The 12289-nt window shown below is 42.2% G+C and overlaps 2 protein-coding genes across 3 annotated transcripts in view; one reads left to right on the top strand and one right to left on the bottom strand.

The window, feature by feature from the left end:
- The window catches only part of TMEM215 (transmembrane protein 215), a 68171-nt gene that overhangs the window by 7943 nt on the left and 47939 nt on the right, over positions 1 to 12289 (bottom strand). The gene's annotated exons all lie outside the window — the stretch shown is intronic.
- Positions 6899 to 12289, top strand: part of LOC141987065 (atrial natriuretic peptide receptor 2-like) — a 39453-nt gene continuing 34062 nt past the window's right edge. The window contains exons 1-3 of the mRNA XM_074952107.1: positions 6899 to 6989; positions 8016 to 8112; positions 10509 to 10641. Coding sequence (XP_074808208.1) covers positions 6936 to 6989; positions 8016 to 8112; positions 10509 to 10641 — 284 coding nt within the window. The 5' untranslated portion in view covers positions 6899 to 6935. The remainder of the gene's footprint in view (positions 6990 to 8015; positions 8113 to 10508; positions 10642 to 12289) is intronic.

Raw genomic sequence — 12289 nt, 5'->3', positions numbered from 1 at the left:
CTAATTTTTTTTGTCAGTTAAATGCTGTGTCAAAGGAATGGATAGACCATCCTGGAGACTAAAGTCCTCTACTGTAGTGTCAGGACCAACTTCCACACAATGCCTCATTAATATGAGAAACCAGCTGGAACAGTGAGAAAGTTGTTCAGTATCCTTGGCAAATTCAGTGCCTGGCTAAGACTGCCTACAAGGATGCCAGAGAGTACCAGCTGTGGTCACAGTTTTGTGATGTAGGTGAGGGAATAGATTTAGGCCACATATTTATTTTATGTTGTGACCCGAATCCCAGGGGAGCCAGCTGAGGTCACTCAATTAGGGTGAACGGTAAAGAATGGGGCAGACAATCCCCAAAGCTGGTGGATATTCCAGTACTTAGATTTACCAAGCCAGCACAAAACAGCTTCTTTATTACCTCACTGGTTACTCAGAAGTCAACAACACAGTTCCCTTAAAGTAACCCAGCCTCAGGCCTCCACCCAGATACCTAAGTCAGGTATGATGAAGATTACTGAACGTCTTATTCATCATATAAAAAAGTTCTACCAATCCCAAAGGATCAGACACATTACCTCCCAGGTTACTAAATATTCCAGATATTACCCAAATAGACACTTACCGCCAATTCTTATTAGCTAACCTAAAATTTATTTAAAAAGAAAAGAGAGAGTATGATTAAAAGATCAATATACACACAGACGTGAGTTCAATTCTTGAGGTTCAGATTCATAGCAGAGATGGTGAGCTTTTTAGCTGCAAAGAGTTCTATTAGAATTTAGTCCATAGGTTATAGTCCAATGTCCAATATCATTTAAGGGCATTCCGGTTTAGGACTGGGATCTCAGGCCTTATGGCTTAAGCTTCCTGTGTATGAAGCCTCAAGCAGATCTGAGATGACAGGATCAGGACCCAAGGATCTTTTATACAATTTCAGGCCTTCTTTGAGCGGCCTGCGGCCCTCAGCTTACAATGGGCAATCAGGATGACTTTAAAGTAGGTCCATCACTGGTAATTAGCTACACCAATTAACATGAGGCAATTGCCTGTTTTTCCACCATTCGAAGATGATTGGCTATACCTTTCAAAGACAGATGAATACAGCGATATCCTGTGTTTACAGTTCATTTAAATGCTAGGATGTTCTTTCGATCTCTGAATTAACAGAATACAGCACAGACAGGGACTTTTGATTACATTGTTGACCACTACCCATATATATGTAAATACACAAAACCACAAACATTATCTCCTTACATGTCTTAAGGGTTGAATTTGAGTCATTCATCCTGCAAGACGCTAACTGTTTCCGGTCGTGTGTCACATATGTACATGAGCAAAGAACTGTTAGACTGAAATATCCTCCCGCCACCAGCACCTAGGACTGAATTTGGTCTACCAAACTGGAGGTGAAGAGGAAGAATAGTCTTGTGGTTAAGACACTTGAGTGGGTTTTGGAAGATCAAGGCTCTATTTGTGGCTCTGCCACAGACACCCTGTGGGATCTTATTCTCCTACCCTTAAGTTTGTCTTGTGTATTTAGACTGCAAGCTTTTCAGGGCTGGGACTGTCTCTTACCATGTGTTGTACAGTGCCTGGCATAATGGGGCACAAATCTGTTAGGACTAGCTCTTCCACTGGATTTATGGGTGACCTTGGGCAAGTTGTTTCACCTCCCCGTGTCTCAGTTCTCCATCTGTAAAATGAGGATAATGATACTTACCTTCTTTGTGAAGCACTTTGAGATCAATGGACAAAAAAAAAAATGCTGGATCAGAGCTAGATATTATTATTGTTATTGTTGTTGTTAATTGTTGGTGCAGCATACCAATGCAGGTCCAAGACTGAATCGTTCTGAAGTCTATAACTACACATGTATATGATATCCTGGGTGCCAGTACTGCATATTTACCTTCCTTGCTTTGTTTTGCTTAGTTCAGGTTTCCCACAATCTTGAATTTCCTTAATTATCTCTTCACAAGCCCTTATTTTGAGCTGTCATGTTGGCTTACTGCCTGTCAGCTTTATTCCTTTGTGTAAAACATGTACTATTTGCAAGCTTGATTAAGTGCTCAGTTCCTTCTGCTACAGTTGAGTTAAACTGTCATCAAACATTCATCAGCTAAAACCAAGATTTCAGATCTCTTGGAACAACTGGGAGCGTTTGTGGGTTTGTTTTTATTTCTCATTCTAAAGGTATGGTTGCTTCTTTCCTTTGAGCTTCCCCAGGGCAACCGCCTTCCCCCCATATACACACATTTGAGAGAGAGAAATAAATAAGCTGCAAGTTTAAGTGTTCAAAGCCCAAATCCACACAAGCACCTAGGCGTTGCAGATTTAGGACGGAATATCGCAATGCCTAACCTTTAGGCACCCAGCCAAATCCACAAAGCCTGAGTTAGGTGCCCAGGCTCCCTATACAATGCATGGAGAGAGATAAGGGCCAAAGAATGGGATCCACTGAAGCCACATGCTGGGACAGGAGCTGTCTAAGCCTAGCCAAAAACAGAGGTTGTTGAGAAGGGTGTTTCCTAGACCTTGCCCCTCTCAGGGCAGGTCTACACTACAGCCGGGATCGACACTCTGAGATCGATCCACCGGCGGTCGGTTTAGCAAGTCTAGTGAAGAATGGACAGCAGATCGCTCTCCAGTCGACCCCTGTACTCTACCCCCGACGAGAAGAGTAAGGTAAGTCGATGGGAGAGTTTCTCCAGTCAACCCGCCGCTGTGTAGACCCTGTGGTAACTCGACCTAAGGTACGTCAACTCCAGCTACGTTATTCACGTAGCTGGAGTTGCGTAGTGTAGGTCGACTTACCGTGGTAGTGTAGACGTCGCCTCAGGGAGTTAGGCACCTGAGTCGAGGCAGGAGGGAAGCACCTATCTCTGGTTGGGATCCACAGCTGGGAATGCTCTCCTGGAGTCGGGCTCCTTCTTGCATGAACGGTGGCAGCTCACGCCTAACTCTGCACAAAATAAATAAGAGGATGTGGTGGAGAGGTAGTGACACATGCCTCCTTCTCCCTTATAACTTTCGCCTAGTGGTTAGGTCACTCACCAATGATGTGGGAAACCCCAGTTCATTTCCGTCCTCTACCTAAAGAGAAGGGATTTCAGCATGGGTTTTCCACCTCTCAGGTGAGTGCCCAAACCACTCTGCTCTGGGGTAGTCTGATATAGGCCTCTTGCAATCTCATGTGTTAAAGCTGTACCACTGTCTATAAATACTGAAATAATATGGGGTGGGGCAGAGAGAGTGAATATGTTTTTGTAGTCCCATGGTTAGGCCACTCACCTGAGAGGTGAAAAACCCATGTTCAGATTCCTTCTCCCCATAAGGAAGAGGGAGGAATTGTCAGGGTTTCCCACGTTCACGGTGAGTGCACTAATTGTCGGGCTAGAGGTTATAAGGGAGGGCAGCTGCTGCTGCTGCTTTGTGTGGAGTTCGGCATGTTTTGAGAACGCCGGCCAGTCAGGCCCCGCAGGTGAGATAGATGGGGTAGTGCGTTCCTCACACCAGGGGAAGATGGGCACTGGGGCTTAGGACTGACTGCCTTGACTGACGTGTTGTGTGCATGCCCAGCAATGGAAATACAGACATGGAGGGGACCTTTATGACAAAAATGTAGGTGCCTCCAGAGTTACATGGCAACTGAACAGGTGTTTTGATGATCTCAGTGGCACCTACATTTTGGACTTAAAAGTGGGGATTAAAGTCCTCTTGTGGATCTGGTCCCAACAGTGCTTTAATGCGGTTTATGAGCATAGCTGCTATCCCGCAGTGCGCTTGGTGCCTAATCCTGTGAGCTGCTCAGCACCTCCTGCAGGCTGAGTTGAGAGAGCCTGTCTAGGAGGCAGCCTGGGCTCAGCTGCTGGGGGGAGGGAGTGGGGCTCTGGCTCACTCGGCCCCTGTCCCTGCAACAGGACCTGGATCAGAGGTGACCCGCTGCCACCCCAGTTGCCAGGGATAGGGGTGAGCGAGCCAGAGTCCCCTCTCCCCCTCCCCAGCATGTTTCTGGCTCGCTCGGCCCCTGTCCCTGGCAGCTGGGGTGGCAGCGGGCTGCCCCCTGCCCGGGCCCTGCTGTGGGGACAGGAGCCGAGTGAGCTGGAGTCCCCTTTCTCCATAGCTGAGCCCAGGCAGGGAGCGGGCCACCGCTGCCTCCCAGCCAGGCTGTCTCAGGCAGATGTGGCTCCGTCCTGCTCCCCGCCCGGCTGCCAGGGAGAGCAGCCAATTTAGCCAAAGATGGGGGTGGGGGGGAGTGCAGGGATAGAAGGTAGAGCCCTTCTCCCTCCCCATCCCCGGCAGGCCAATCTGGGGGGGGAGAGCACTTGAGTCCCCCAATGTCCCTCCCCCAGGAGCAAAACCTCATTTATCCATTTAATATGTAATTTACCCCAATCTATTAAGTCTTTAAAAAATGTATCTGCCAAGAAACATGTAAGAAATCTAATCACATTTGGGGATCTAGCTGTCACTATTTTTTGTGTTTCAACAGCATCTAGAGGTCCCAGCCAAGAATACCATTCTGCCAGGCATTGCCCATAGTGAGAGAAGGTCCTTGACCTGAGCAATCTGCAGTCTAGATCGACAGGACAGATAAAGGATGGGAGGGGAAACAGAGGCACAGAGAGCTGGATTGACTTGCACAAGCTCAGTGGCTGAGCCAGGAATAGTGTCCCAGGGTACAAATTTCAAAAATACTTAAGGGATTTGGGATCCTAAATCCCAATCTCCAAAGGGACTTAGGCACCTAGGACCCTAAGTCCCATTGACTTCCAATTCGACAGGCTCCTAAATCTGGAAAATGGACTGTGCGTTCCTAAATCACTTAAGTGACTAAAATGTTACCTTTGGTCTCTTAAATCACTTAGGTGACTAAAATGTTACCTTAGGTCTCCAGCCCTCTGCACTGGACCACACTGTCTCTCTCCAATGGGTGCTGTGCAACCCCTAACACAGCCTTCCTGAATCCACACAGTCCAGCTGATGCATGGCGCTTATCACTTGCCTGCAGCTGAAGTTCTAATCATTCCATTTGCCTGGCATTTGAAGCAGCAGGAAGCTCTAATCTATACCCAAGTCAAACTGTACTTTTCTGTATGCTGTTGTTCTGGTCTAAAGCCACTAGGCGGGAGTAATTACCCTCTCTTTTACATGTGACTGCAACATTGCAAGCTGCAGACTAAATGTTGATACCTGTAGAATTACAAATATTCCAAAATTTGAATGTACCAGTATAGCATGTCTTATTTCAACTGAATCCTCTAAGATAAATCTTCTAAGGAAGCACAATGTGTGTGTTAAAATACATCACAAACTTCCCTCAGCAATGTTGATAACCCTTTTTATTGTTTTTTTGCAAACATTTGTATGCATGTCGCTTTGTTCACAAGAATATTCTGAGTCTCATGAATACTGATGTGAATGTGTCCACACAAGGATTTACAAGGACTTTCTCAGACATCAATCTTGAAATCTCTTTAATTACCTTCTGTTTGATTCGAAAAGTTAGCCATCCAATTAGGAAACTGAAGCAGTGCCATGTGACCTAAGTGACCAGCTGCATTCCACAAATAATGAATAGTTAATACCCAAAGACACAGCAAGCAGTTTGCAAACAACCCATAGACATAAATATGTCAACATAGAGGTCAGCTGGTGTGAATCAGTGTAATTCCACTGAAGTCACTCTAAGTATCTTTTTCCATTGAATCATTCAGAGGCCCTTTAAAGGGACCAAGCTGAATGATTACATTTAGGGTGACCACATAGCATGTGTGAAAAATCGGGACAGAGGGTGGGGGGTAATAGGAGCCTATATAAGAAAAAGCCCCAAATATCGGGACTGTCCCTGTAAAATTGGGACATCTGGTCACCTTAACTGCATTACAGTATAGTTGTGACTGGTGTCACTAAATGAAGTCAATGGTTCTCTGCTGATTCACACCAGCAGAGCAGCTGGCTCTGCTAATGATAATCAAACAGCTTTGAGTCAAACAACTTGAACAAGTTAACAAAAATCAGTCTCTTTACAGATAATTTACAACCAGAATAAGGCGCAAAACACATTGGATAAACAATCCTACTGTGTACACGTCTCTCTGTTTTTTTTAAAAGATAAATAGAATGATGTGTGAAGTATGTTGTTGAGATTTCTCTCAAGGCCCTTTTTTCTTTTCACCATCAAGTATGGATTTGAATTCTGAGATTGCTCACAAAAATTTTCTTTTAAGAATTTCCAAACCTTAGATGACCAGATTTCATTCTGAGCTATTGGGCTTGCAAACAGAATTTAAAGTGAAACACAGAGTGAAACTGAGTACAGCAGAAGTGAGCTTTAATACAGCCTTCGGCCTACCAAACCAATAGACAGCAATACTGCATGCGCAGAGGCAGTGTGTTCGCAATCCAACACAAGTTATCGTGCTGAATGCAGGGGTAACCGGGTGGAACTCTATGGCCGGGGTTATACAGGAGGTGAGACTAGATCAGAATGCTCCCTTCTGTGCTTAGAATCTATGAATCCATTTTACCCCACACCCAGCCTGCATTCTTCTGCAACTCTCTTAGCAGCCCTTCGGGGAAATTTCCCAACAGGGAACAAGAGAAGACCTGAGGGTCAGGAGCCACATGGGCGAGGGGCTAAAGTCTTCACACTCCTGTTCCTTCCCGGCGCTGTTCCCTTCCCGCAGCGCCTGGGCATTTGGAGGGGAGCGGCTCTGTGGCTGAGATGACAATCTGGTGCCTCCTCATAGGTGCTTTGCTCGGGATAGTGGGGAGATTCCCACTGCACAAAGGGAAGGGGAAAGGAAGGAGGACAAATAACTGCAGCAGCTAGAGCTGTGATCAACCCTGGCTGGCTGGCAACCTGTGGGGAGGGGAGAACCCAGCTGAGCTGCAGCAGCCCTGAAGCTAACTGGGCTTGATACCTATTTGGGACCATGGGAGCTGCCAAAACACCTGCCCCTGGGCTCCGAAGCCTCCTCAGTTTACTGGTAGGTAAACTGCATAGATCCTGCTCCTATATGGTGCGTAGTCAAGAAATTAATGATATTGTATTGTAGTGGTTGCTATTACTACTTCTGAATTATGGATTGTTCCTAATATATTCTATTTCACTAATATAGATAGGAACAATTGGTTCTACTCTCCTCCACTCGTATGCAGAAGACAAATGGCAGAATCTATTGGAAGAAAATATTCTATTCTGCTAATATATAGGAAACTAATTAGGAGAATATGTTGCATTCTATTCCACTAAATGTATGGAACAATCATTAGAGAACACATTAGAAGATTATATTGTATTCTATTTACTGTTTTACTAATATGCAGGATATAATAGAATACATAAGAAGAATATATCATATTGTATTTTATTCTATTCCTCCAATATATAGAATAGCAGAATACATTAGAAGAACATGTTCTATCATATTCTTTTACTAATACCTAGAAAAAAGTGGACTATTCTATTCTTGTTTACAAAGTATAATATATCTTATAATATATCCTGCTGTTTTTCTGCTATATACTTTGTGTCCCATCAGTTGTGATTAATATATTCTACTTTTATTAATAGAACATAGTATGCATTAATAAAATACTATTAAGAAAAAAGAAATTCTAAAAAAAATTCAGTATAACTTTTACATGTTATAAAACATGTTTATATTTATTTTATTAAGGATATTTTATATAAAAATGATTTAAAATTAAAAAGAAAAGGAAGAGAAGATTTGGCTGGAGAGTGACATTTAAAAAGCACACAAGCTGAGTTCTGTTTAAACCCAGAGCACAACTGGATTAGCTGAGTTTCTCTTATTGTTTTAGAAATAATTTCTGGGGGGTCATATGGGCGTATAATGAACCCGTAATCTAGTTTCTGAGCATTTAGGTTATTCCTGGCTGTGATCTTTGGCCAAGAAAGTTGGAGAGACTTTCTATTTTAAGAGACCAGACTTTGTAGACAAAAATTCCTCTGTTTTACAGGATTATTGGTATGTTTTTTTCCATGGCAGGTGATATTAGTGGAGGGGTGGCACGACCTGGATAACAGCGACTATGATTGCTGGCCCCTGGAAAAACCGGATGAGTATAACATGCTTGACTGTGGAGGTGAGTGGTTCCACAGTTGCTCAGGGAAGATCATCTCTGCCTGCTAAGGAAATGGATGAGAATGTGAAAATTTAAGTAATGAGAATAATTCCTAATACATCTCAGGTCTCAATCCTAGTGGAAAATATTTCAGTCAGCAGCAACATCTCTTTCCAGATGAATTAAGTCAAGGAAAGTGGCCAGCACACATGTACTTCAGAATAAATATTTGTCTGAAGCTCATCTGTTCCAAAGGGAACATAATTAGGATGATTAAAAAAGAATGAAATCATTGTCTCCAAGCAAGGAATTTTGTTTGACATTAGAAAAAAAATAAACAAACAGCCTAAACAAAACAAACAATCAGCCCTGCATTGCAGCCAGATTGTATTTAATACTTGCTTCAATTTTACCATGCCTGTTTCAGATTGGATGGGATTTATTTAAACACTAAGTCAAAAAGTGGAGCCTCTCCATATGTATTTTCATGCTTTGATTCCACCCCCCCCCCCACGTCTATTCAATAGACCCAAATAATGAATCTTAGATCTTTATACGTCTACAAATAATACTGCGAAAGATGAGTTTCTAGTGCAAAAGAATCAGAAATGTAAAGGCTACTTGTTTGATATCTGAAACTCAAAGTGTTTTTTTAAAGCGTTTAGGAGTAATCAGAAATAAGAATTGAAATGCTGAATGCAAATAAGCAGTTATATAAATGCTGGAAAAGGTTAGGATGAAATGCAACAACTTCTGATGTACTGCTGCAAAGAGAAATAACAGGACCCAATACTACAAGCTATAAACTGGTAAAACTTCCATTGAAGTCTGGGTACAGACTGAAGGCTCAGGCTCAGAATGTAACATAATAATGTTAACATTGCCTCAAAGTTCAAAGTTCAAAGAGTATTGACTATAAACTGGATGTTCTCTACCCCGGTGTATTTCACATCTCTGTTATCCACAATTTCTTTGGTGTGCATATGTATCTCTTAGTGAATAGACTTAAATAAAGGAATTTGCTGCTGTTGTGAATCCTTTTCAAGGAAATAAAGCCTTTTGCTCTAAGAAATTTATTTTGACCTCTCACCTAGCTGCCATGAAATACTCTCAACCTAAACAATTATTTTACCTTTTAATGATTTGTTATGATTGTTCCGCTAATGCTGTTGACCCAAAAGGATTGTTTCTTTTATAACTAACCCTTTTATATCTGAAAAGGGAATTATGTGCAGAAACAAATCGTTTAGATCACCACGCGGTATCCAAATGAAGAATATTCTGATACAGGAAAACTCCAGTGTAATAGAAGAGAAGTTCTAATCTCATCTAATTATAAGGAAAAGGAAATCACTACTGAATAGTAACACTTACTCACATGAGTAGTCGTGTTTAAGAAGACTACTTGCTTAAGTAAGGACTACTCATGTGATTAAGGGTTTTCAGGAATTGGCTCTGTGTGTACTGATTCCTATACTTTGTTCAGTGATATACCCTCTGAGAAAGGAGGACTGTATTTATGGCTTGACATAACCAAGAGATTAATAAGACTGGGACTTTCCAGCTTGGAAAAGAGACTAAAGGGAGATATGATAGAGGTCTATAAAATCACGACTGGTGTGGAGAAAGTAAATAAGGAAGTGATATTTACTCCTCATAACACAAGAACTAGGGGTCACCAAATGAAATTAATAAGCAGCAGATTTAAAACAAACAAAAAGGAAGTACTTCTTCACACAACACGCAGTCAACCTGTGGAACTCATTGTCAGAGGATGTTGTGAAGGCCAAGACTATAACAGGGTTCAAAAAAGAACTAGATAAGTTCATGGAGGATAGGTCCATCAATGGGTATTAGCCAGGATGGGCAGGGATGGTGTCCCTAGTCTCTGTTTGCCAGAAGCTGGGAATGGGCAACAGGGGATGGGCATCTGGCATTGGCCACTGTCGGAAGACAGGATCCTGGGCTAGATGGACCTTTGGTCTGACCCAGTATGGCCGTTCTTATGTTCTTAACTGTTACTAGCAGGAAAACAGTGTAAATCAGGAATAACTGCACTGCAGTCAGCTGCGTTACACTGGAGTGAAATTGATACAAGTCAGAAGAGGATCAGGCCCACCTGAGCAAAGTGAGTAGGGTTTGGTCCTAAATTTCCAACTGCTCTGATTACTTAGCTTGCACATTGTAGGGATCTTTAAAAAAAAAAAAAAAAAATTCTTCTCCAGTAGGTGTTATTTTGGAACTACCTGTACACTATACATGGGGAAATCCTTTGGCCAGCAGTAATGACCGGAAGAATATTTGTGAAAACATTTACATTTCAATTGGATTTCTACTCCAGAACAATCTGTCCAGTTGCATGTAGCTGTTGTAAGTTAAACCAAACATGTTGACCTATAACTGTGTGTTATTTCTAGGTCTTGAGATGGCCTGGGTCCAGAGACCTCCAGAGAAGGCTGTGAGTGGGGAATTCTTCAATGTAACTTATGCAGTCTTTGCTTCAGATCACTTTTACCACTATGCTGTGCAAAACGGAATCCTCTCTCACAGGTACCACCTCCTGGTGCAGGTTTGTGTGTAGACAAGGTGTCAATGGATTAAGCTCCTGGGAATGGGTAGGCCACTGGTGTACTGAGACCACTCCTGATCATGTTGACCAATATTGTCTCATTGTTTACTTGTACTCCCCCTTTGTGTTCTCTGTGTCCATCTGCTGTTTCTTGTCTTGTATTTATATTGCAAGTTCTCTGGAGCAGGGACGACCTTTTTGTTCTGTGTTTGTACAGTGCCTAGCACAATGGGGCCTTGGTCCATGACTGGGACTCAAACATGCTATGGAACTACAAATAATAATTTGTATTAATAATAATAATCACTGTTGCTGAATAGTTGGGTGGTGCACAGGCTATTATATTTGTTATTCATCTCTCCCATCCTCAACCCAGACTGCTTGTTTCATCCCACTGTTATGTCTTACCTTTTACATTCTGAGATCACTGGGGCATGGATATGTCTGTTCAGTGTCTAGCACACTGAGACCCAACTTGGTTGTGGCCTATAGGTCTCAATATGAATAATACCACCAATAATAATTGTTAATGCACAACACACACATTAACTACGGTATGGACCCAGGCCTGTGCCTGTTGAAGTCAATGACAAATTTCCGATTGACTTAAATGGGGCCAGAATTTTCCTAATGTATCTAGATCAACACACTTACAGAAACTTCTACAAACGTAACTTTGTATAATAAGGCAAAATCGAGGGATTAACATGATGCCATTGTAATGACAAGTATAAAAGCTAAGCAGCTTGTGACATTGGATCACTGAGATGCATATTTAGGCCCCAATCATGTACTGTGATCCATGCAGAGCAATGTAGGATTGGGGCCTTAACCTCATTTCACCATTTTCTATGTTGTTTTTAGGTATTTGGTGGGTTAAAAAAGATGGTAAATGCAAAAATTCAGATTACACAGAAAATGTTCCCGTGCCCTCCTACGTGTTCATTTTTACAAGATCCAATGTGTGAGAGTAGTTCTTCAGAGAGAATATTTTTTACATGTTCTTTAATATTTAAAGCTGATATTCAAGATTGTTAGGTGGGGAGGAATTTTGACAGTATAGGCGGCTTTAATCATGAGGTTGTATTTTGTTCATGTGGGTACTGAGGGCTTTTGCATAAACTTCAGTAATGATCTGTAATAGTAATGGTAAAACTTTTCTTACATTTTCCCCAAAATATTCATAGCTATAATGTCATAGCAGTAAATTATAGCATTGTGATGACATAGCCATAAAATAAACTTTCTTCAATAGCTGGAAATAGGATTATTGCTACAGTCTTTCCAATGGGACTTGTGCTCCTATATCATTTAGGAACGCTTGAAAATCTCACTCTGAATGCATTAATAATACACACAGGTATCAAACACTCAAGGACAGGACCCTTAGGCATCAGTTCAACAAGACGCCTCTTTTAAAATAGGGAAGTAGTCCGATTAGCATCAATGGGATGCTGCCTTGCTTAAAGTACCTGATCCCAAGGCCATTGGAGTCAACAGGAGTCATTCTATAGAATTCCCAGGGCTTTGGATTGGGCCCAAAATGAGACAAGTACTTAAGCGCTTCGCTGAATGGAGATCTTAGAGTTTAGGGGTAAAATGTTAAAAAATGCACAAGGGCCAGATTTT

The sequence above is a fragment of the Natator depressus genome, chromosome 5, assembly GCF_965152275.1.
Source record: "Natator depressus isolate rNatDep1 chromosome 5, rNatDep2.hap1, whole genome shotgun sequence".
NCBI classification, from domain to species: domain Eukaryota; kingdom Metazoa; phylum Chordata; order Testudines; family Cheloniidae; genus Natator; species Natator depressus.
Note: the sequence above shows the minus strand (reverse complement) of the source record. Positions and strands in the feature narration are given on the sequence as shown.